The sequence below is a fragment of the Myotis nattereri genome (assembly GCF_964212035.1).
Source record: "Myotis nattereri genome assembly, chromosome: 18".
Classification (NCBI taxonomy): domain Eukaryota; kingdom Metazoa; phylum Chordata; class Mammalia; order Chiroptera; family Vespertilionidae; genus Myotis; species Myotis nattereri.
In genome coordinates this window covers 31,951,860-31,977,231 of record NC_138093.1, presented here as the reverse complement: position 1 = coordinate 31,977,231, position 25,372 = coordinate 31,951,860, and the positions used below count along the sequence as shown (strand labels likewise).

Sequence of the window (25,372 nt, the reverse complement as noted above, 5' to 3'; positions counted from 1 at the left end):
TGCATCTGGGATTCGAGGGACCCTGCATTATCCAGCGGTGAGTGGCCGAGCTACGCAGGCTGCCCGGGACCTGGGGGAAGGGGGCCGTCAGGGACAACATAAAGCAGTGTTAGATTCTATCTCCCAGCACACTGGTTGGGCCTGAGAACGCCATGGACTGCCATTCCTGACGCGGTCGTGAGGGTCACAGGCAGTGAGGGCACGACACTGCCCGGTTCAAGATCAGGCTTACTGGACAAGTCCCGGGGAATTACGGGTGTCACCTCTGGTGACAGGATGAGAACTTACTGATAACATGATTTTTAAAACTATCAAACTCGGGTCAACTCTCAGATGGCTCAGTGGACCCTTCTCCCTGAAATCCTGGGGTCCCTCTTGGGAGCAAAGAGGGCTGAGGTCTCTTTTCAACCCGAGAAGCTCACGGGTCAAAAGAAGTTGAGAAGTGCCACACCGGGGACTCATTGCCTCTGTCTTCCAAGACAAAAAGCGCAGTCCTGGGCGATGCCACCCGAAGCTGGCCTCATGAGGGCAGGGTGCTGGAAGGAACTGGCTCCTGGCCCGGAGTCCGGTGGCACCCCTGCCTGCCCGGCCCAGTGCGAGCGCTCAGTGGGGGTTAGGGCTTTGCAGCCTCCCCTGCCTGGGGGCTGGTGGCAGGGACTGCTCACATCTTCACCTTCCTCCCTGCTTTCCAGTCGTGGCCTCCTTAATGACGGCCTCGAAGGTACCCGATGTCACTACGCCTCTGAAGGTAGAAAGGGGTGGAGTGGGTACGTGGGGAGTTGGAAGAGAGACAAAGATTTTTCCTTTTTTTAACCAGGTGCTTAGGAAATTAATTAGGACAAATAATCACCACGTTGTCTGAGTCTCTATTATATTTGGTGCACGCCGGGTCTGGTGTAAAAAAGGGGGGGGGAATTTTAAATAATTTTGGAGTTATAACTGATGTAATTAGATGCTCAGTGAACACTTAGCATCGAGCTGTGCTTATTAAAATTACTGTTTTAATCAGAACATTGCCGGCGAATCATTAATAATACAATGGCTCGATTCCCTGGAACTCTAATTAGACCTGGACTTTTAACCACCTGAGCGTAATCTGGATCCGCACCACGGGTGATGCATTATCATCTCGGGCCCGTGGGGCTGGAGCATGTATACTGCTATTTGGTGACTGCCTGAATGGCTCATTGTGGAGTGTGAGAGCGTGCGGAGGGGGCACAGGGCATGGATGCTGACAGGGGGATCGAAGTGGAGGGAGTCAGCCGGGGCCCGGCTGGGCGGTCCTCGGGAACAAAAGGCAGAGATTTCTCCCGCTGCTGCAGGCTAGACCTGCCTCATGCATTGTTCGGCAGGGGCGCAACCAAGCCACGATGTCACAGAGCCACCCAAAGGCCCTTTCCCGGCATGGCCCGCCTTCACGCGCACCTGCCTCTCACCCAACCAAACACCTGTCCAGGTGGGTAAGTGTTAGTCCCTGCCCAGCCACTGCACGTCAGAAACCCAATCCATCAGTCACTACGTGATGACTCATGGTTCATCTGGTGAAGGGCTGGGGCCACGTAATTTCCCTGTCCGGCTCTTTGTGTCACCCTAGAGAGAGACACTGGGAAGGGCTGACTTTTCCAGAACTTTTTTTTTTAAATATATTTTTGTTGATCTCAGAGAGGAAGGGAGAGGGAGAGAGATAGAAACATCAATGATGAGAATCATTGATTGGCTGCCTCCTGCATGCCCCCAACTGGGGATTGAGCTCGCAACCCAGGCAAGTGCCTTGACAGGAATCAAACCCAGGACCCTTCAGTCCACAGGCCGACGCTCTATCCACTGAGCCAAACCAGCGAGGGCTCCAGAACTTTTGAATCCTTAGGAAATTTTGCAGGTAACTAGGTCCAGAGCTGAAGGGAGGCTGGGTGGGTGTGTGTCCCCTAAGACGCCTGGTTGAGCTGGTGTTTGGGGAGGGGCAGGGCTCTGAGCACAGATCTGTGGTTTCTCTGCCCCTCCAGCTGGTGGCTCAGTCTCAGCAACACTGATCTGGCCTCCGCTGAGGGGCAGGGGCAGAGTCCCCGGGCAGTGTCACAGGGGCGGCTGAAGCAAAGCAACCGGAAACACGCTCTCTGTCCTCTGAGCGCCAGCCAGCTCGTCAGAGGGACATGACAGAGATGTAAAAAAGATTTGGAACACTTATAAGCAGATACTGGGAAGTGAAAATGAAGCTGGAGCCAGACGAGCTACTGATCACAGGGCGGTGGGCTTCCTCAGAGGGCGAAGGATCCTTAAGGACAGTCACAGGAGGGCGGTGGGCAGCACCCTCGGTGTCTCATTAAGCACCCTTCTGGCTACTACTGGGGGCCTTCAGACAACAAGCTTGAACCCTCTGGGGCTCCTTTTCTGGGCCACTCTCGCCAATACTTTTGTGCAATTTGCAAAGGGCGCCCCTCTAGGTAAGGGTTGGTAAGATGAGTGAGGACTTGGTTTCAGCCCCACTTGGCCGGAGCCAGACTCCTCTGAGCGGCACACAACCTGAACCATCGCATGTGGCGGCCCTGATGCCCAAAGTTCCCAGGAAATGGAGTTGGAACGTGTAGTGTGGGTCTACCAGCATTCTAGCTGACCCTCAGACAGAAGATTTTAAGGGCTAAAGACTGTGACTCTTACAACCCTCTGGGGACAGAGAAGGTGAGAGTCAAGGGTGGATGAGGTGCAGGGAAGACTTAAGAGGAAGGAGGGAGCTGAGGAGGGGCAGGGGGAAGTGTCCGGGCAGGAAAATGTCATAAGCCAAAGCAGGGAGAATGGGCTTTGAGGTGTGCTCTGGGGACAAGAAAGGACACAATAAAGATTTAGATTTCCCCACTTAGATTTCCTGTCTTCCTTGTCAGTAGACATTGTAACTAAGAATCTAAAAAGTAAAGGGACTCCAGGGCTGCCTCCAGGAAGACTAGCCCAATGGAAAACATCCTATATAATAAAAGGCTAATATGCAAATTACCAAACAGCAGAAGTCCAGTCGCTATGATGCGCACTGACCACCAGGGGGCAGATGCTCAACGCAGGAGCTGCTCCCTGGTGGTCAGTGCTCTCCCACAGGGGGAGCACTGCTCAGCCAGAAGCCGGGCTCATGGCTGGCAAGCTCAGTGGCAGTGGCAGTGGCAGTGGCCGGAGCTTCTTCTGCCTCCGTGGCAGCACTAAAGATGTCCAACTGATGGCTTAGGCCTGCTCCCCTAAGCCATCAGTCGGACATCTTGCAAGGGCTCCTGGATTGCGAGAGGGTGCAGGCCAGGCTGAGGGACCCCCTTCCAGTGCACAAATTTTGTGCACCAGGCCTCTCGTTTTTTATAAACCAATAACTCTGGATGGAGGCGAGTTCCATCACTGGGAACGCTAAGCAGAGGCTCCATGTCTGTACGTGAGGGATGAAGTCGACTTAGGGGAGAGCCTGGCAGGTGCGGTGGGAACCAGTCCCTTTGCTTTGGAAACAAATGATTAGGCCTCCACTCAAGAATCCTTGTGCCTCCAAACAATGACTCGATGAATGACAACCCCCTGACACACATGCTCACCATCACTCCACAGACGCCTGCTCTTGTACAAACACACTCATGAACACAAACACACATTCATACCGCACACTCACATGTCACACCAACACCCTGACACAACCCACACTTTACACGTGCCTCTCACGCTCACACCGATATCCCACACACATATTCATGTCACACACACTCATGACACACAGGCCCCCCTCCCAGCCGAGCCTGGGCGCCATCGGGAGCTGTCTCCCTGTGGCTGGTAGGGAAGAAGGATTAGGGCTGCGCAAGATTAAGCGGAGGAGTAAAAAATGACAAACAGACTTCTAAACAGGATTAGAGTCTTAATGAAAGCCATAATGAATGGAAGAGCCACACAGATATCACCCATAAATGGCCATAAATATCAGGCCAACCGATGAGATGCTAGATACTGCAGTTTTGAAGCCCGTCAAATGACTTCTATTATAATTCATCAATAAATAACCAAGCTCAGCCTCGTATTTAAGGCCTTGTCGTGCTTTGAAGAATAGTCTCTGAGGCCAGGCAGACTGGGATTGGATTCTGCTTGTGCCCCGATCAACCTGGGCAAGTCAGGCTGCTTGTTTGAGTCTCAGTTTCTTCATCTATAAAATGTGGATAATTATTCCCTAAACAGTGATGCTGTGGAGAGTAAATTAAGTCCTGCACTGCTCTAATAATAATTTGTCATGCGAATAATTTACTATCACAGTTAGGATTAATTTTCACTCTCTTGTTCCCTCTCCTTTCAGCTTCCCGAGGTCAAGGAAGGCCCACTGACTGGTGGGACCATTAGGGAGAGGAGGGAAAAGGAAAAGGGAGGTAGAGGAAATAGGCGAGAGCAGGAGACTAAGGCCAGAGAAGGGCAGAAGAAGGGAAAGGCGGAGACCATGAGGACGGCAGACCCCTTGGCTGCCACACACGGGCATCCTCTGTGGCGGGTGCCCACGCCTTCCTGGGTGGTGGTTCCTGGGGGGAGGGGAGGTTATGGAGTAGCCACAGGATTATGGCCCAGCCTTCCTAAGGTTTCTAAAATAATAGCTTTATGGAGATATAATTCACATATCATAAAATCCCCCCACTCAAAGTGTACAATTCAATGGTTTTCGGTGTTTTCACCAATGGTGTGACCATTACCACAATCGATTTTAGAACACTTCTATCACCCCCAAAAAGAAACCTCCTATCCATTAGCAGTCCCTCCTCCCTCCCCCTCACCTGCTCCAGCCCTAGACAACCACCCATCAAGTATGGACTTGCCTCTTCTGGACATTTCATGCAAATGGGATCATACAACATGTGGTCTTCCGTGGCCTGCTCCTTCCACTTAGTATTATACTTTCTATGTTCATCATGTTATAGCATATATATTAGTAACTTCCCCAGTTTCTTAATTCCAAGCCAAGACAGTGAAGGCCCAGAGCTTATTATACCCACACACCAGCACATGTCATAAATAATGGAATCCATCCAAGTGTGCCCCCTAAGAAGTCTAACCGAACCGGGCTAGTCACTAAGTGATCGGCGTCGGGTCAGGCCATGGCATCTTCCTGTTTACCCCTGGGAGACTGAAGCGCAGCGAAAGGATGTGTTTTCCGAGTGTGTGCTCCCCGCACCCTCCATATGCCTCTTCTGAAGACAGAAAACCAAACAGGCTCCCAGAGTAAGAATCTCTCATCTGCGGATTTATGATTGAGATTTCATGTTAAAAGACAAATGGGAATCTCTTGGTATTCTGTCCATATGTCTCCCTCTTACCTCTGAAAAGTGGCAATTCCCAACTCTGTTTTTACAATGGAAAAGAATGACTCTCCTCTAATGGTTATCTGTCATTGTTTATGTTTAAAGTAATTTTAAACGTTGCAAGACTCCAGCATTAGGAAGCAGGAAAGAACACCCCTGGGCCAAAGGCGGTCCCTGAAGTGGGAGGGGCTTATCATCAGGACTGAAAAGGACTAAGCTATTCATTGGACTCAGGAAATGTCAATCATCTTTGCTTTCTAACCGATGTGAGATGTGTCCCTTAGGGCAGCAATTCCAAGAGTTTCAGGAATAGCAGGGTATATGTTCCAGCCAGTGGACCCCAGAGACAGAAAATACTGAAAGATTAAATCGTGTGTGCAGCTTCACGCTCTGTATTGATAATCACCATCATTACCCCATGGCCACTAGATGTTAGTCTAGGGCCACGGGTAAAGAAATTGAACTTCCATGCAAAATAGAACCAGACATACCACTAACACTTACGCTTTAGGCAAACCCGACTAAAGAGGGTTACGTGCGGTCTTTCTCTCCTATAAATTCCAATATGGATTTAGCTTGAATTACAAGGAGAGGAACTTGTCCGCAGTCAGGCCAACACAGGGCGACAAGCTGCACTGTCCTTTGATGCCAGGCGTGGTGGCAGCGGTAGCAGCCATAGCTAGAGACCCAGGGAAGAACTCAGATAATGAGGAGTGACCGTGAAGGTCAGGGGTCACTGCTGGCCACTTCCTGTCTGAACTACTCAGTAACCAGCATCTCTGGTGACCTTGGTGAATACTGTGAGAGTCCTAGAATCAAGTTTATCTCTAGAGCTAAATTTATTTGAAAATGGAACAGTAACTATACCAAATGGCGTGTTGTATCGGGCCCTCTTTCCTGAAATAAAACGATACAGGGCTGCCACTCTTTAAAAGGTCAAGCATTGCTTATTAACAATGCCCAAAGACTCTCATTAAATCTGGACACATGAGGACAGTACAAACTAATATCACACACGTGCAGTCGCCTGCATCCCAGGGAGGACTGCGCCGGGACCAGAGTAGCTGTGTGGCCTCCTGTGGCTGCTGCCAGAGCCCCCACGCTCCCCAGAGGGCTGCTCCCCAATGCTCAGCGTCTCTCTCCTTCCATCCAGCATAGAGGAGACACTGGGCATAGCCTCCCAGCCCTAGAGTTCCTTCCTGAATTGCAATTTACTCCTTACTGCATCCTTGGCAAATAAATAGGTGCTCTCAGGTGAGGGAGGTAGGATTCGGGGAAAAGTGAGGGGACTAGAATTTTCTCCATTAATCTGGCATGCTCCAATCTGCACTATGAGCATACATTTGCATGCTGAATTCTAGAGGCAGGGACGCTAAGAATGTTAGGTAAAATAAAATTAATTCTTGTAATCCTCTGTGATCATATCCAAACCCAATATTCTCAGCTTGGCACCGAGAATAGGCCTGCCTGCCTGCTTTCCTATTAAAATTATTTTCTCAAACGCTGCATTCTGGCCACACACTCAGCGCTGGGAGGGGACGGGGACTCTAGCCTGCACCTGGTCCCCAGGAGCTTTGAGCCTAATGGGGGAGACACCAAATAGATAGTCACCAGATAGGTGGTTTTGACCGTAAGTTAAAGAGGCTCAGAGAGTAGGATTCATTCTGATTGGGGTGCATGTGGATGGTTTTGCGTTCTGTGGGGGGCAGAAGAAGCAAGGACACATGAAAGTGGCAGCAAGCTGATACCCTTGTCTTTCCACAGGTTCAAAATATCTGTATGGCTCCTCAGCCTGCGGTCTGTTCCCTGTCCTAGGGAGGTTGTTAATGAGAGAGACGGCTCTCTGAGAGGGGATGGCTAACGGCCGGGACTGGCAGGCCTCAGAGACGCGGCAGAGCCCATGATCATGGGTAACTGCTGGGTGGGCCTGAGGCTGTGAGTGCGGCCAGCCCACCGCAGAGAGCAGGATGCCAGCCTTGCCCAGTTGCCCGCTGGAACCTGCTGGGCCTGGGGAAGCAACCTTGACACCGAGCAGTGGCTTGGCGCTTCCTGGCCCTCCATGAGCTGGGGCTTTTCCTGTGGTTCTGGAGGTGGAATCGGTCATGAACTGTGGGCTTCCTTTCCTTGGAGAAAGCAGACTCCCTGGGTCTCAGTCTCCAGGGGCTAGTGAGCTAACCACTGCCCATCCCTGCCAGGACGCTGCCAGGACAACTCCAGCTCTTGTTAGAAAGCAGCTGTTTCGAATGTTTGCGGTGCGCCCAGCCCTGGGCCCCGTACTCTACATGCGTCCCCTTGTTTAACCCCTGCAACAAGTAGTAAGTCTACCCCATTATCGACACTTTTTCTAAGAGGAAACTGAGGGCTCCATGAGATTCGATAATGTGATGAAGGACAACACAGTGAGAGGCGAAGCCAGGATTCCAGATGTGCTTAACACAGAGCCTGCCCTTCCCCCACGCCACAGGTCTCCCCACAGCTGGCAGGGACAGGGAGCGGGTGTGTTCAGAGGCTGCCCGATCTACCTGGGAGCCAGAGCTCCGCTTTCGCTCTACCTGCTACTTCCCTGCCCCCCACCCCCACCCCCAACTCCAGAACACTCCTGGAAGGAAACTCAGAGAAGAGAGGCAGGCACACTGTGTCCTGGGCCCGGGGACAGGTGACCTTTCCCATTCCGCACCTTTATAAATCTTCCCTAATGAAGTTAAGGGGAAAAAAGAATTAATGAATAAATGAAGGTTAAATCACTCCCTGCAGAAAATTGATGCTGACAGTGCGGGCCAAGACAAGAGCTTGGAAAATCGGGGGGTGGGGGGGGGGGTGAACTTTCACAGGAGGCTTTTAAAATTCCTCCCCCCAAATTCGAGGGAGCTGTAAGGCCGGCCAGCTCTGAGGTGGGCAAAGAAGGCTTTGGGAAGTCCAAGGCAGATGGCCTGAAGGCGATGGAGGAAGCAGCCACGTTCTATCTTGGATCAGTTTTTCCAGAAGCCGATTTGGCTGTAACATACACACACATACACACACACACATACACACAGGGTTTACACAATTAACCCCTGCAGCCAATCAAGACACAGGTAGGTTGGGTCAGCCTGGCTCATTCCCGGCCTCCTGGGACCTCGGTGGTATATTTTCTTGTCAACCATCTCTACCTCCTTGTCTACCCCCAACAGCCACCTCCACATCCCCGGGGGCTGCACACCTCAGCCCAGCTGGCTCGGAGGGCCTGGACGTGACTGCGTGGCTGGGCCCAGCGAGAAAGAAGAGAGAAAAGTGGCAGGCCAGCCAGCTAGGAGTTGATGCGAGAGAGGTAGAGCTTGAGGAGCAATGGATGAGAAAGAGGAGACACAAGGTAAAGCTCCAAGAACAAACTGGGATGAGGGGCTGGGGGAAGCACATGCTCTTCTGGGAAATGCTGCAACTTCCTGCGGGACGGTGGGGGCAGGCCACTTGCTGGTCTAAATCTCAGTTCGTGCTCCAGCGACACAGGATGGGAGGGGAGGCCTGCAGAAGAGGATCAGCAGCAGAAATCCTCCTGGTGGGAGCCCCGAGCAGGAAAGATCAATACTTCTGCTCCCTCCTCCTCTCTGTGGCCACAGGTTTTTAGGAAAATGATCGTGAAGACACAGGGGGCTCGAGGGAGCGGCCTAGCTGGCCCATCCTGCAGTGGGATGTGGCCTGGGAGGCAGGGAGCCAGCACTGCGCTGCTGAGGGGGGTGGGGATGTGGGGGGTGGGCTGGAGGGGGAGGCAGAGAGACCCCGAGCCAAGAGCTGACTAGATCAACCAGTAAATAAAAGGTCACAATGATTTTTCAGGCACCCAGGGAGCAGCAGGCAGAGAGCTCTGCTGACGGCAGGAGCTGACAATTGGCAAATGAGCCTCTGCAGTTATCTGTTTCCCTTCCTTATTCTTGTCTCATAAGACAGAGGCTAGAAATAGATGCAACTGGCAGGTGACTTAAAGATGAAAAATGAGCAACATGGTAGTGTGGGGGCTCCGTGGCAGCGGGACGGGATGCTCACGGAGTGAGCCAGCGGGAAGGGACAGGGCTTAGCCGAAGCTGGTTGCGGGGTTTGGCTCTTTCTCCGTCCCTGGGATTAGTTATTGCGTCTTCTCTGCAATCCTAGAAGGCAGGTATGATTGTTACCCCCACTTTACAGAAGTGAGAACTGAGGCTTACAGAGGATACGCCAGGTCCTGTCGAAGAGGGGCAGAGCCAACATTTGAATACAGGCCGAACTGCGCCCAAAGATGAGCTCTCTGCACGACCCTGCAATGCCTCTTCTTCCCCTGTCTATCCTCCTAATCTTCAACAAGTGTTTACTGAGCACCTGTAAGGGCCAAACACTGTACTATTTCTGAGGGAGACAGAGCAGCCCAGACAGGCAAGGCGTCTGCCACCAATAAATGCTGTTGAAATGACTGAATGAATGACCAAATGAATGGATGAGTGAAACGGTACAGTATCTCTCTTTTCCTCTTCCCATGAACCTGAGATGGGCAGAGGTTTTCACACAGTCGGAGAAGGGGCTGTCCGGAGGGGAAGTGGATTGGCCTGATCACAAAGGGCCGTGGTGGTGGGCGTCGCCCATCCCTGGCATCTTTTATCTTGGCTGAGCTGCTCAGATCCATGGCCTGTCCGGGCCCTGCTGGAGGGCCTGCTGCCCGGGAAGGAGCAGCACTGGGAACTGCATGCAAGTTCGTCGCCCCCCCCCCCCCCAAATTCTCTGCTGCAGCAGCAGGAGCTGCGGGGCTAAAGCACCGGCTCTTTGAGCCGAGGCTCCTTCCATCTTGGTGAGGGTAGGGGGCTTGAGTCTACCTGAAGGCTGCTCGCCCGGGTGCTATGAATATTCCGTGAGGGTTGATGCCTTCAGCTCCAACAATAATGAAATCTGGGGAATGGGCCCTGAATATGCTGAACTCTTTTATGCCTCCGTGCTTTCCTTCACTGGGAAAATACTCCTTTGCTTTTTATTCCACTTGGTGAAATTAAATTATTTCATAGTTCAACTAAAGCACCTCCTCCAGGAAGTCCTCCTTGACTCAGGCTCTGTTGGGTGGCACCTTCTCATGCATTCCCAGCGTTCTGCATATCGTACTGTAATTCCCTGCTGACTCGGCTATTTCCCTGGGGAATGTGATTTTGTGAGGACAAACTCTCTGCACCCAATAGGTCCTCCAAGGTTCTCTCATGAATTACTTGGGGGCTTAGTGGTTAACTAGGCATTGTTCTAGGCCCTGTCCATTTTTCTCTCTCCAGTCTTCCTTCTGCCTGACTCTCCTCTCTGCCCATCTCCCCCTTCTCATTAGACATTACTTGAGGGACAGAGGCTGAACCCAGACTGTGTGCTAAGCCACCGACTGCTAAAGACACAGTCACTTCTCCCTCCACCTGGTGCAGATTTCAACTCCAACCTGTTTGCAGAGGTGGGGAGTGGGAGTAACTGGGAGGCAGACTGAGGAAGGCTACTCCGTGCTGAGTGGCAAGGGCTCGGGAATTTAACTGTGCAGCATGCACACGGTGAAGAGGAGACCGTGGTTGGGACACTAGGTCCCTGAGCGGGCCGGTTACAGAAGGACCAGGACCGTAGGGCCCACTGGAAAGTGCAGCCAAGCAGAGGCCCTGAAAACACAGCAAGCCCTGTGGAGACGGGGCACAGCCCTGCTCTCCCCCAGGACCCTGTCCCCTGGAAGGAAACAGCCCTGTTAGTGTAGACACCCCCGAACACACGGGAGCGCTCACCCCACCTCACTCATCCCACACACCCCTGCTCTCACAAGCACATGCGCACGGGGCCCAGGTCACCTCCAAGTGCTGTGCACAGCCACTGTTTGAAACACACTCAGGGCTAGAAAGGAAGTCCCAAGTGTCATGGCTGCAGGGGCATTCAAAAACATTTGTGGACGGGGAAACTGAGGCTCCAGGAGGCCCTAAGTCAGGTGCACTGGCAGAACTCTGGTGATTAACGGAAGGCAGAACCCTCATCGACCACTCCCCTGTCCCTCTCCCATCACCCTCTGCCATCGCTCCACCTCCTCCACCAACTCCCTGGCGGCTCAAAGTGGGATTTTAAGTTTCATCTCTAGGACCAGCCTCAGAGAGAAACCTCATCTAACAGGCAGCGCATGTGAGATGCTGGCCAGCATTCTCAGGAGTGAGGAAATCTCCCCCCCCCCCCCCCGCCCCCCTTGCCCGCCAGGATGTCTGGAAACCAGTACAGCCTGGCTGAGGAGCTCACAGGTCTTTCCCTAGAGCAGTGGTTGGCAAACTGCAGCTTGCGAGCCACATGCGGCTCTTTGGCCCCTTGAGTGTGGCTCTTCCACAAAATACTGACTTCTGCTCATGGGCCACGAAGTTTCAATCACACTGTACGTGTGTGCCCGCACGTGGTATTTTGTGGAAGAGCCACACTCAAGGGGCCAAAGAGCCGCATGTGTCTCGCGAGCCACAGTTTGCTGACGACTGCTCTAGAGAAAGCGACTGATGATCATTTCCCCCTCACAGGCCTGGGCCATCTGTGTGAGACACCAGCTGGTTTCTCCTTTCCCCTCCCTCCTGGGCACCCAGGACCACCGCCCCCTTAGGAAGGAGCCTCACCCACTTGCCTAAAGCCCGGCCTCCTAGGGGCCCCGCTCTGGGGGAGACCACGTGGTACTCGGAACTTCCCAGCATGCTTCTTTCTGCAGGTTTGCTGACTTCCCTTTGTCCCCTGCCCCGATGCCTGGTGCGTCCTCTCTTGGCACCTCTGAAGCTGTGTCCTCACATCGCAGCGACTGTCCCAGTCGTCAGCGGATGGAAATAACTTTTCGTGACGGCTCCTCTGATGCTGCCGTCTTTTGTGTGGATCAAAACAACACAACGGATCAGACTCTCGGTGTCTGATTGACGCCTAATTGGAAATCCAAAGTGGCACTAACTGCTCTGGTCTAAATAAAACCCGTCAATGACAGAAACACAACCCAGGGAGCCCGAAGGAAGCTCTGGGGCCGAGGAACAGGCTGCAGAGTCCTGGGGTATCACCATGGGGTCCTGGCCCTTGGCTGCCTAAGTAAGACTCCAGAGGGCAAACACAGAGCTTTCTAGAGTCTAAGAGTCCTGGTGGGGGCCAGCCTCCGAGCCCATACCAGTCTACCCGGGCCAAATCGGGGCTTGGGTGCCATGCTTCTCATGTGTGTCTCCTCTCCTTGCAACGGGGTCCCTTCGCCAGACAGGCGGAGCTGTGGATGGGGGCAGAGAGTGTGCTGAGGAGTCACAGGTCCCTGCAGGGGGCTCCTGGGCGGTGGGGGAGGGCAGGTGGGACAGGAGCTTTGCCACCACAGGGTTGTAGGAATGGCCTGCTCAGGGCACCTCACCTTGCTGAGCCTTCCTCATGTGTCACATGAGGGTGACAGTACCTGTGTTTCAAGGTTGTTGTGAGGAGCTGAGATAATGCTTCTGAGGTGCCTGGCCTGCTGCATAGGATCAACAGCGGCAGTGACTTCACGCACCACTCTCAGCACCAGAGACGGCACCTGTGACTGCTCATGTAAGGCCCAGGCAGTGCTCACTATCCTTTACTGGATTTTAAAACAAAACAGTGCACTGAGCCAGTCTCCGTGGGGGTGTCCAGTGGGGAGTTGTGAGTCTGTGCTGGTCTCCTGGAGCCTCAAGGCCACCTCTGAGGCCTTTCTCTTAAACTTGGAGCCCGGTGCACCCACACAGCCGCCAGGGGGCGTCATCTTAGGAAGCTAAAGGTGAGTTTGGCTCTGATGTGTGGGGTGGAGTCCCAGGCCTTTTTTATTTCTTTTTTTTTTTGAGGAGTGCCGTGGCCCTGGGCAAATTAGGCAGATTGAATGTCACTGTTCTTATCTGTAAAAAAGGCCAGGAGATACCACTTATCTCACGGGATTGTTACATTCACTGAGGTCATGTCTGTAAACTAAAATAAGAAAAGACCTGACCTACAGGTTAGCTAGCTGATCTCAACACATCTTCAGGCAGAGCTGAAAGGTAAGGCAGGGTGGTTAGGTTCCTTTTTTAGGTGTGGCTGTAGGCAGAGCATGGTCTGCAGGGCTTGGCCCAGTGATTGTGCATGGGGCACAGCCATACACAAAAATATAATTACCACTACGAACGTTTATTAAGCAGGCACTATGTGCCAGGTACCTTTCAAAGTGCTTTTTATGTATTCATTCAATTAACTTAATCCTCAAGCCGATCTCATAATTATGCCCATTTTGCTAATGAGGAAACCAGAGCACAGAGAGGTCAAGCAACTTGCTCAAGGTCACCCATCAATGAGTAGTAGAGTCAGGACTTGAACCTAGGCAGACAGGCAGAGTCCAGAGCCCAGTGCTCTTCATAGGGTCAGAAAACCACCCCTCGTCAGCCACTACCTGCCTCTTCACAACCTAGGTAGGTAGACCCGCCCTTCTTAAGAGTCACTTCCCACTTAGGCCTCCTGTCTTCAAGGATAAAGGGCTACTTTTCAAGAGAAAATCTCTGAGGCTCTACCGTTCTGGGTTGCTGTGTCAGAGAGAAGGTGAGTCCTCTGTTACTCCCAGGAGGGACCAGGAGAGGCCTGTTGCTGGCTGGTATGAGTTACTTCAATTATCGAGTGAATGGTGCGCCTTTGCTCTAGCAGTGCTGACTTTAGATTATATATGCTTTTATTTTCATTGAATTTTTTTTAAGAGAAAGGAAAGGAGAGGTATAGAGAAAAAGAAACAATGATGAGAAACATTCCCGATCAGCTGCCTCCTGCACGCCCCCTACTGGGGATCTAGCCTGCAACCTGGGCATGTGCCCTGACTGGGAATCAAACTGGCAACCTCTTGGTTCATAGGTCAACGCTCAACCACTGAGCCACACTAGCTGGGCTATATTGTAATTCATTTATACACTAATCTTACCACCTGAATGTGACCTCTCTGAGAGCAGGGATTCTATTTTATTTATCTCTACACAGAAGCACACTTACCAGTGTGGTTTTGCATTGAAAGAAAACAGAAAGAAATCAAGACAGTACCTATCTTCAGGGCAGCCCTGTTTATAAGATGTTGGCTGGAATATTACTTAGAAAGACTGCCCTACCTACATCTGCATATGCAAATGACTTGTCAGGTGGACAGCTCTATGCATTATACATGGTACACTTAAAGGTCTATTGAATGAATAAGTCTGTATGCAAATGTATGCAAATTTTTCTATTTTAATTTGACCCTTGGGAACACCTTCAGGGACTCTAGGGCCCAGGTTGTTTTAATTTTCTTAATTGAAAGTCTTTTAGCACAACCAGTTTTCTCTCTGAGCGAAGCTGTTGTCAAGTTGGGAAAAGAATGCTGGGCTGGACCAGGTTAATCAGGATTAATTCTGGCTCTTCTGTAATTAAGAGGATGGCCTTGGCAAGTGCCTCTCTTCTCTGGGCATCAGTTTCCTTATCTTTAAAATAAGTGGAGGAAAGAAATAATAAAATAAATAGGTGTGGGATTGGGGTTCCCTTCCGGTGTTGAGGCACCACGACTTCCCCTCTCAGGGTCATGGTCACCTCCTCCTGGGCAGTGGGGTATAAGCATTCAGCAGTACCTGTCTAGAAAGAGAAATCAAATCCCTTGCCAAGGATTAGAGTCTCCAGCCCGCCCTGCCCATTTAGAGAAATGAGTTTTTTGGCGCCAGTTCTTTTAGCTGGGCATTGTATTCAATCATTTCTTTCCAAACCAAAGGATTTTAAAATAAGAAGCTGGAGTTTTCTCTCTTTAATACAACAAGCCAAGCATCTGATTCATAGGGTGGGTTTGCCTCTCCTCTCCCTGGTGTGAAAGTATTTTTCAAAAATGCTCCAATGAGAATATTAATCGCCAAGGAATCAGCTCCATGCCGGCGTCTCTGAAACAGGGGGAAAGACGGAGAGAAAATGGAAACACAGGCTTGAGGTGGTCACTGCTCCCTGGGCCTCCTCCCCAGGAGGTAGGATCCCCCAGTTTCTCTGGGAAAGGCCCTGAGATGTGGACGGGCTCCTGGCCCACGCTGGGGGCCCATCCTTAACCAGAAACACATGTGCATCAAAGGCTTGGATTGAAAGTGACACATTTGAAAACAAAAGTGCAGCAGAAATTCGCTTATCCTCACTTTCCTAATCCGCAAACTCTGTAATGCTCCCCCAAAGTCCCTGGGGCTCCACTGCAGCCCCTGCCTCCTCACATTCCCTCCTCCCCGCGGCTCAGCCAGGCCTCCCGGCCCAGGCAGCAGGCAGGGCTCCTGTTACCAGACTTCCAGGGCCTTGTAAAAATACACCTTGGCACGCTCGGCCTGCGCCCTGGGAAGCCTTATCGCCTGGACTAAACAAATGTGCACAATCAAAATAATCGTCTGAGATGTCAAAATAAATGGTCAGGGGACATCTGGACGCACGGCTCCATGTGGTTTTCCCTCTCCCTTCCCGGAGTCTTTACAAGCCTTTCTGGTTTGGCAGTTCAGTGGCGTTGGCCACAGGTAGGACGCTTGTATCACCATAGGCGCTTGGAAAATGCTTCTTATTTTGGGCCCTAGGTCCGGGTTTATAGTTGTCAGGCCCTCCCCCAAACCAAAGAAACCCAAATTAGTTCTCTTGATGAAGGCGGCTAGAGACTGCAGGCATGACATGGGGGACTGGTGTGTTGTTCCCTGCCCTACACAGGATCTTCACCCAAGGGTGTGGGGGGGTGGGTCCTGTGCTATACTTGAGACCTGCAGAGAAGTGGGGGGAGGGCTTCCCATCTTTGCAAAAAGTTTTTGTTTCTAATAGCACCGAGTCAGTTCTCCGTGGCGCTACTCTCTTAAATGACTCAAAGCGTTGTGGTTAAAAAGTCAGTCTCCCGTGATCCGTAAGGGTAAGTTTCCTACCATCCATTGCCCTGCGTGCCAGGCGGACCACCAAGGAGGACCACCTTCTGAGTGGGCGGGTGCCACACCGCCACAGCAGCTCTCACGCTCTGCGGCTCCGTGACCCCGGGAGACAGGAACCCACGGATTTCTCTTCCCCGAGCCTCGTTGCTCAAATCGTGCTCACGGGCCACACGCGTCAGAATCACCTGGGTGGCTGCTGGAGCGAGGTGAGGCAGGGGGAGAAGGGAACCGTGGGATTTCTACGGCTAGGCCACAAAGAAGGCAAGAAAGTGTCTCTTTACTCTGGCAGCCCTGAGCTGCTGTCAGCCGTCAGCTGCTCCAGAAGGCTGATGATCCTGAGGCCACCATGCTGTGAGGAAGTCCAAGACGCATGGCGAGCCTTGTCCAAGGCACGCTGGCCGCCAGTCCCAGCTGATCCCAGCCTCGGAGAAGAGGAGCTTCCAGAAGATTCTAGTCCCTAGTCCTTCTAGTCCCCCCACGCCATTCAAGCTGTAGAGAAGGAAAAAAACTCTTTTGGGCGCACCTTGTCTGAATTCCTGGCTTACACAGTTGGTATTTAACAACGGGTTGTTTTGCCCCTAAATTCTGAAAGTGTTTGGTTATGTAGCAATAAATGCCCAGAACAGTGTGCCAACCACACATCTATCAGGGCGTGCAGAACTGGGGTCAGAGTGTCCACGGCCTGGAGAAAGGCTGGCCATCTTTTGCAACGAACTTGAGATTTGGTTTACTTCCTGAAGAGTCCAGAATGAAAAGCCCATGGGCAGCCCCTTTCTGGCCAAGTATCCACACAGGCAGCCAGCCCGGGCCCTGGCGGTGGGGGATGACCAGGCCCAGGACCCCTCCCTTCTCTCCACAGATGCTGCAACACCGGCCGCTGGGCCTCACACATGGGCCCGGGGCTGCCCCTGCCTGTATCAAGGGGAGCAGGACTGTTTAGTCTGCTGGGCACATTCCTGAATTTTTCAAATAAATAGGAGATTATGAGCAACTCAGCCTGATGCTGTCATTCAGCCAGGCCAGGGGCTTCTGAGGCGTCCCTAGGGAGGGGCCTGCAGGCATGGCAGGTTAGAGATGTTTGATGAGACTGGCAACTGCTTCTAGCCCTCTCTAACCCTCTCAGCGGTCCCAGAGAACTTCTACTACTAATAACAACAGCAATGATAATAATCACTACTGCTGTTTGAAAGCACTGATGATGTGTCAGGCACAGGGTTAGATTATTTATGTATATTCTCTCAATCCTCACAATAGTTGCCATTCATAGGCCCATTATACAGATGGAGAGACTGAGATGTAGTGCAGTAAAATAACTTTCTCAAAGCCACATGCCTAGTAAGTGGCCATAGGTTGAGTGAAGAGCAGTCTGACTCCCGTGCTCCAGCTCTTAACCACTGGGTTATGCTGCCTCTCCAAGCCTTGAAATAGACGGCAGCATCCCATGCCCTCCCCTCCCAGCGCCCGCCCCCCGTCGCCAGCCTTTCTGCTGTTCCCAAGGCCCTTTCCAGCCTGCATACAGCCATTCTCCACTGCGACTCCCTTTTTCCATTTCACCCTTCGCTGGATCATTTTATGCCTCTATTCCCTCTGCTAATTCAAACTAATTAAAGTATAAAATAGAATAATTGCTTCCATCCCCATACTCTTTTTCTATCCACCCAGAGTAGAGTTAGGTTCCCTTTCTAGGAGTGCCCAGCCTGAGAAGTTGGGTGGAAACTGGGGCTATCGAGTTTCTTTTCATCTCGTCGCTTGGTTTTCCACTTGGCTCGCAGCCTGATTTTCCCCGGACTTGCTGTCTGACTTCCATTAGACTCTGAAGATATGGGAGTGACTTGTATTCCCTCCCACAACATCTGTCTACTCACTGTTGAGGAAACTGGGTGGACTTTCTAGGGAAGAGCCAGGCATGTTACCAGTGGAGAGCCTGGGCAAATAACAGGATTGGGGAATAGGTTCCCCCAAACCCCCCTGGGTCCGGCTGGCTTCAGACATATTAACAGCATATTAACTCAACTTGTTAGGCAGTGGCACTAATGACCCAACACTTCTGATTAGTCCTATTCCATTTTTTAATTACATTTAATCAACACATACAGAGAGAGAGAGAGAGGGAGAGAGAGAGAGAGAGAGAGAGAGAGAGAGAGAGAGAGAGAATGAATGAGCTATATTGAATTTTTTTAGCTCTGTGGGAAAATGAAAGCCTCTATAGGTGGACCTTAAGACTTGAGACTTCATTCTACTCTCACATGGTGTCCTGAATACAATAGGGTGCCATGTTTGCGGCTGGGCAGGGGAACAGAGAGAGCAGAGCTGGGGGGACAAGGCGAAGACAGGGGTGAGAGTAGGCTGCCTGGAGATTTATCATAAAGTGAGGTGACACGAAGGCCCATTTCCATGATGTCTTGTAAGGTTTCAGGTATTCCAGAGAACTCCAAAGCCTTAAGTCACTGCCTCAAAATAGAGACACACTTATCCACAACCACCAGCATTGCTCCCTCTCTGCAGCGTTCCCCCTTCAGGGAAGAAGTCCGTATGAATATACACGGCCTCGTGAACTTTGAAGCCCATCTACTGTGCTTTGGTGTTGTCTTCTGGAGAGAAGAGTCCCTGTGCCAAGACCTTAGATAAGCCCCTTTAAGATCTAAGAGAGACTGGAGACTAGGATTGATTCTCTCCATCTTTATAGGTGAGGAAAGTTAAGGGGCCAGGCCACCCAACTTGTTAGAAATGGGACCTGGACTAGAACATAGGCCTCCTGATCAGCCTGGGGCCTCCTGGGTGTGCCACCTGCCACTTCACTTCCTTCTAATCACACTCATTATCACCACCCTCCTGAGTCATGGAATCAGAAAGCCTGCGAGCTGGAAGGGGCCACATAAAATCTTCACATCGACTATTTGTGTGGTGCTTGAGGCACTGGAAACCAGATTCCCATCTGTGGTCTCCACTGAGCCTCATGTTGACCCAAGACACATTGAGGCGAATTGACTTATAAAAGGCCGCCCAGCTAGAAAATGTTGAGATTGGATCCAAATTGGAGCTTTGGACTTCAGAGACAACCCTATTATCTGATGCCACTCCTTTATTTTACAAGGGAGGTAACTGGAGCTGTGTGAGGGCCATACTTCCGGTTATAGCGAACGCTGGGCTAGAACCCAAGTCATCTGACGGCATTTTCATTGGTTGTTCTGTTGACATACATTAAAGAGTTTCCTTTAGGAGGTCCGAGCTGTCTGTCTGTGAACACTCTGTGCTCATAGCTGCTCAGACTCAGACAGATGGGCTTCCTGAGCTGTTCTTGGCCCTCATCCCTGGCCCCAGCCCCTGGTGAAATCACCTGGCTACCTATTTCTACATGATTTACAGCTCCCCGGGCAACAGGCCTCAGATCTCCACCACAAATCCCCCTTAGACTCTGCCTGCTGCTCATAGCTCCACCTGGTATATGTCACCTACTAGAGACAGCCCCATGGCGTTCAATCCAAACTATTCCTATATCTGTTCAGCGTGACTGGCGACTACTGAGCCCCTCTGTCTGATGCAGCTGAGGCAGAAGGACAGGACATTTAGAAATAAGTGACATCGACACTTGGTTTAGCCAGAACTGATGCTCTCAAAGGTGACGCAAGAGACGGCCTCAAGAGGCCCTTATATTCTCTAACGGCCTCTCATCAGCCTCCATCCCTGGCCTCGGTGTCTTCGGCCACATTTCAAATGCAATTTCAGAAAGCATTCTATTTGAGAAACAGATATGCACCCGAAAAACGGATGCTTTGACTAAGGTCTCACTGGTCACTTCTATGTGCTGTTTCTGTTTTTCCACTTCAGTGGGCTCAGAGCTTTTACCCAAGAAGGTGCTTTTACCCAGGGTTACCCACTGGTCCTCAGCCATACATAATGCCTTTTGCAAATATCATGTGTAATGGGGGTCTATTTGATCCCTCAGACCATCCTTTCACCCACCCATGCAGACTGCCATCTAACCATCCCTCCCTCTATCTGCCCGTTTTCTTGTAGAAAGTGTCTGGAATGATGTTCACCAAATGTTAACAAGGTGTTACATGTTGGGTAGTGGGTTTGGGGACTGGTTGTTATCTTGTTTTCCATACGTATTGTTGAAATTTGTATAGTGAGCATCTACCATGTTTTTTTTTTTTTAAGAAATAACCCTTGGTTTATAAGAAAAAAAATAGGAAGAAAACGCAGAGTATTTATAGATTTAAACCTGATGTTATAGATTTCTGGGTATGTGTCTCTCCCTCGTTAGACTGTAAGCAACTTCAGGGTAGCGACTGAGCCCCGTTCCTTTTGATATTTTCCCTGTACATTGTTCCCAATAAATATATTTCAAGTAATGGTTTTTCAGGGCTCACCAACTGTTTTATTGGAACGATAGGTCAGTGTTTACTTCCAAGACTGTCTTTCCCACTGAAGGTCAGGCAGAGCCTCCTCCAGCTCCACCAGGTTCCCATCTGGACCTGTTTATGCCTCAACTGCAGGGGCCACATGAAAGGAGGTAAGAAGACAGGTGGGTTCAAGAGGATCTGGATGTAATTTGCATGTCATTAGCATATGATTTGTGCCGTCTATTCTCCAGAAGTAATTTTCAAGTTAGAGCTGCATCACTGCTCCACCTCATGCTGTCATGTGCCCATTCGCCTCTTCGTCCTTCCCTCCACTCATCCATCATCCCTGGAGTCAGAATTCTCACATTCAGAGAGAAAGGAGGGAAAGAGAACTCTGGGTGACACTGATCAAGGACGCCTGGAATCCTGGCAGAGTACTTTGAGAATGGCACATAAGCTAGACGGCACCTTGTGAAAGTTTGCTGGACTTCTAGCCCGGCATCCTTGTCTCGCCTAAGTCATTGTCCTCAGCACCAAGACAGAATCACAGTCCTTTTTCTCCATCTTTGGCCTTCGTCTTGCTTACCGTGTTCAGGTCAACGTCAAGACCACCAATGCTGCTGAACAGCTGCTGACCCACTTATTGAATGAATGGATAAAACCAGCCTTTCCTAAGGACTTTGCTTTCTGCATCTCCATTGATTTGGAGAATCCCCCATCTTGCCCTTCACCATGGCTCTCCTTACATTTGCCTTCTCGCTGCTCACACACATTCAGAGCAGATACAATCCTGGGAAATAATGCTCTAGCCCAGAGGGTGGGGAACCTGGTGAGCGGTTGCCCAGCAGAGGGTAGAATTCTATTGCTCATGCAGAGCTTCAGCTTCTCAGTGCTGGCCAATTTCTACTCTGCCTCATCTAAGGTGCAGGCCAAGATTTTTATCTCGTGGGGGGAGGCCCTCTCTTGGGTCTGTCTCTCCCAGGATTGGGCCCAGCCCCGGAGGCCCGGATTATTTACACCTCTCTGGCTCCCTCAAGCAGCAGACTGTGGGCCCGGGAGCAGTAAATCTACCTCCTAATCACACCAAGCTGCTCCGCGCAGTCTGGCCCGTTCCTGCGGGGCTGTTCATCACGCTCTGCGACAGGGGCTGTGGCCTAGAGAGAAGCCTGCGGGAAGTGGCTGGCCCCCGATGCTTCTCTCTGGCTCCCTGCAGGAGCCTCCCTGGACTCCGCCTCTCCCAGGCCCCTGAGTAGCAAGCCCAGAGGTCTCCCTTGTTTGATGCAACAGCTTCTGCATAAAGGTCACAGGTTATCAGCTCCTCTGGGCTTCAGAAAGTAGGAGTAGGCGCCAGCACTTACCTGTCTCTCTGACATGACGTACAGGTAGCGCTGATCGGTGGAGAAGGCCATGTCCCGGAGGATGGGGCTCCCATCTTTGAGCACAGACACCATCTCATACTGAACCCCGCCATGGGGGGGACCATCAGCTCGAATCTGCACAAGAAACAAGGGCATCCTCAACATCTGCACTCAGCAGTCTCCTGTGGGTGGGCCTCAGCCTCAGTAGTTTTACAGAAGATAATCACCCCACCCCACCTCACCACCAATTGCTCCCCTGACCCAGGCGAGGCTGCAGGAAAGACAGAGGGGCCCCTTAGCTCAAATAGACCAGTTCCACTAAGACGCATCCTTTCCCATGTGCTCTGAGTGTGCAGAGTCTGGGATTTCTATTGGTGGCTTTATTTGTGTGCGTATCATAAGCCCTTAAGTGTGATTTTGAATATTCCAATGTGGTCATTCTTGTGTGTGTCTAGAGACATTTATAGCACAGGATGATGAGTGTATATGCAAGTGTGTGCTTGTGTACACTCATTTGAGTTTGGGGCGAGAGAGTCAACATCTGCACAGGGTTTCTGTCTCAGGCACGTAAGGGAGAATAGTGGGACAACACACAAACCACCAAATAGCTGGCCAAGAGGTGCAAGATATTTGGATCTTAGGAAGGTCTGTCTGCTCCCAAACAGCCCCTGAATGTCTGCAGATCCACTCGGTGAGATCTGGTGAGCCAGGAATCCCAGCTCTGGCTCTCAGAGCCCATCCCAGGGTCATCAGTCAGAAAGGACTTGGACGTCATCTCGTCCAGCGCTTCTCAGTCCTGGCTGCACATAAACATCATCTGGAGAGTTTTAGAAAACATGGATGTCAGGGCTGGGTCCATCCATCAGGATCTCTGTGGGTGGGGCCTGGGCATCCTTTTTGCATTTCAAAGCTTCCCAGGTGAATCTAAGGAGCAGCCAGAGTCCAGAAGCACTGATGGAGCCCCGTGGTTCTCAAAGCCTGAGAATCACCAGGGGAGAGGGTTGGTAAATGCGTGGCTGGGCCCATGCCCAGAGTTTCTGATTCGGTGGGAATAAGGCCTGAGAATTTTCATTTCTAATAAATTCCCAGGTGATGTGATGCTGCTGATCTGAGGGTTTGAGAAGCACGAATCTAGTCTAAGCAGCATATGGATACAATACTGAGACTCGGTGGGGAGATGTCCCTAGGTCAGTGATGGCGAACCTATGACACGCGTGTCAGAGGTGACACGCGAACTCATTTTTTTTGGTTGATTTTTCTTTGTTAAATGGCATTTAAATATATAAAATAAATATCAGAAATATAAGTCTTTGTTTTACTATGGTTGCAAATATCAAAAAATTTCTATACGTGACACGGCACCAGAGTTAAGTTAGGGTTTTTCAAAATGCTGACACGCCGAGCTCAAAAGGTTCGCCATCACTGCCCTAGGTCATCCAAAAGTTGGTGGCCGGGGTCCTTGGTTCGAATGTGTCCCCATCCTAGGTTTCTTGTTCCCAGCAGAGCAGTTGACTGTTGACCAACAATCCTTACCGGTGGCTCATTTCTTTGTCCTCTACTCCTGGAAACCCCTCTAGCTCAAGCCCCATCTCCTCCATGAAGTCTTCCTCAATCTCTTCCCCACACTAATTGCACTTCACTCAGATGCCTTTTTCCCTACCAGACATTTTGTCCTAGAATTATAATCAATTGATCTGTTCATCGTATATGTACTAGCTAACGTGAATTGGTGACCTATTTATTTTATTTGAAAAAATATATATTTTATTGATTTTTTACAGAGAGGAAGGGAGAGGGATAGAGAGTTAGAAACATTGATGAGAGAGAAACATTGATCAGCTGCCTCCTGCACACTCCCTACTGGGGATGTGCCTACAACTAAGGTACATGCCCTTGACCAGAATCGAACCTGGGACCCTTGAGTCCGCAGGCCGACGCTCTCTCCACTGAGCCAAACCAGTTAGGGCTGGTGACCTATTTAAATTGTTCTCTAATTGCTTTACATGTGCAGATGTCTATCAACATTTCCATTTCTCTCATAACCCTCTAACCCTGAGGACTAGGATGGGGCTGGGGACATAGCTGTTAATGGATAAAGGGGAATGCTTGAAAAATACCTGTTGAAAGGACATGAACTACAAGCCAACTGATAAAGTATTATGGACTCTTTAGTGCCAAATCCAAATGAAGTCAAAAGACATTTTCTTTGGAAGATTTTAAGATTAAGCCTTCTTGTCCCAATTCCCTTTCTAACCATCTCCTCCCCTCTGCCCCTTTCTCCCACCCCATGGAGAGCTCCTTAGGGGAGGACATGGCTTATTCATCCCAAGGGCTGAGCCTGGTGCCTGATGCCACAGGTAACATGTCAGGATGGACAGGTGGAGGCATCCTCAGTTCCTACTGGCCGAGTAGGGAGGGTTAAGAGCATTACTTATTGCAGAGTTGGGGAAGGAGGACCAGTGCTTCCATTCCTATTTCTCTACCGTCCTGACGATGGCCTACTTGAAGGGCCTGAGCCAGGGCATGGTCTGTACCTGCTGCAATGGGACTGGACTGGAGTGGGAGGTAGACCATGAGCCCGCTGTGAATGGGGAACCGTGTGGCCCTGGATTTCCTAGTGGCAGAAACAGCAGATTCCTGCCTGAGGCCTTGTGCCCAGCCCCAGAGTGAGAACAGTAGAGCAGGGCCTGGAATAGGGGATATTGTTTCTTCTCATCACTTTGATGGTTGAGATGAAGATGAGGAGGTAGCCTCAATGGAACCAAAGAAATTCTGCTCTTAGCCATTCCTACCCAAGTACCTCCCTTCGTGGGCAAGATGCTCCTGTTTCCCCTAAGCTTCTCCTTTGCCTCTTTTCTGCCTGGCTAGTAGCTTCCTGCTGTTCAAAGCTGTTGCCTTGGCAACTGTCACTAAGCCCCTCCTTCCAGGGAAGGGGCCAGGCACCACTGAATTCATTCTCACAGGATGAAGGAAGACTGTGGGATCAGTGATGATGCTATGGGGCTGAGGCTACTGCCCTGCACCCTGAGAAAATCTGATTATGGACTCAAGAAGAGCGAAGGGCCAGGGTCTTTATGTGGGAAAACACCCCACCATTAAATTGGTTCCCCTTAGCATTCAAAGCAGCACTCTCTCTCAGATGGACAGATACCAAATTTCCATGAGACTCTTCCAGAAGTGGTAGCTTTTAGTCACAAAAGTTCTTGTGCTATTGCCAAAGGAAGAGGGAAGAGCTAGCTGTCAGGACTCCTGGTTGCCTTGACCTCAGCCTTCTATCTCTACATCATGGGAAGTCCCGGCTCCGTTCTTCCTCTCAAGAGGAAGTGTCCAGTGACTCTCGCCACCCTCCCTGCGACAGCTGCTCCTCTCCTGTGAGATTCCAAGGCTCTGGCTCAGGCCCAGGAGCTGCAGAACCTGCCCCCCTCCTTCCAGCCTGGCCCAGGATCTCTCTGCCCGGGAGGCCAGTTACCCCTCTGCCAAGCAGAGCAGCCTCCCTCCCCACAAGCCTGGGCACC

General features: G+C 51.1%; 1 protein-coding gene across 1 annotated transcript in view; it reads right to left on the bottom strand.

Moving 5' to 3' along the window:
* PLXNA2 (plexin A2) overlaps window positions 1-25,372 on the bottom strand; it is a 210,138-nt gene that overhangs the window by 92,790 nt on the left and 91,976 nt on the right. Inside the window, exon 4 of the mRNA XM_081112157.1 lies at window positions 21,858-21,992. Within this exon, the coding sequence (XP_080968283.1) occupies window positions 21,858-21,992 (135 nt within the window). The remainder of the gene's footprint in view (window positions 1-21,857; window positions 21,993-25,372) is intronic.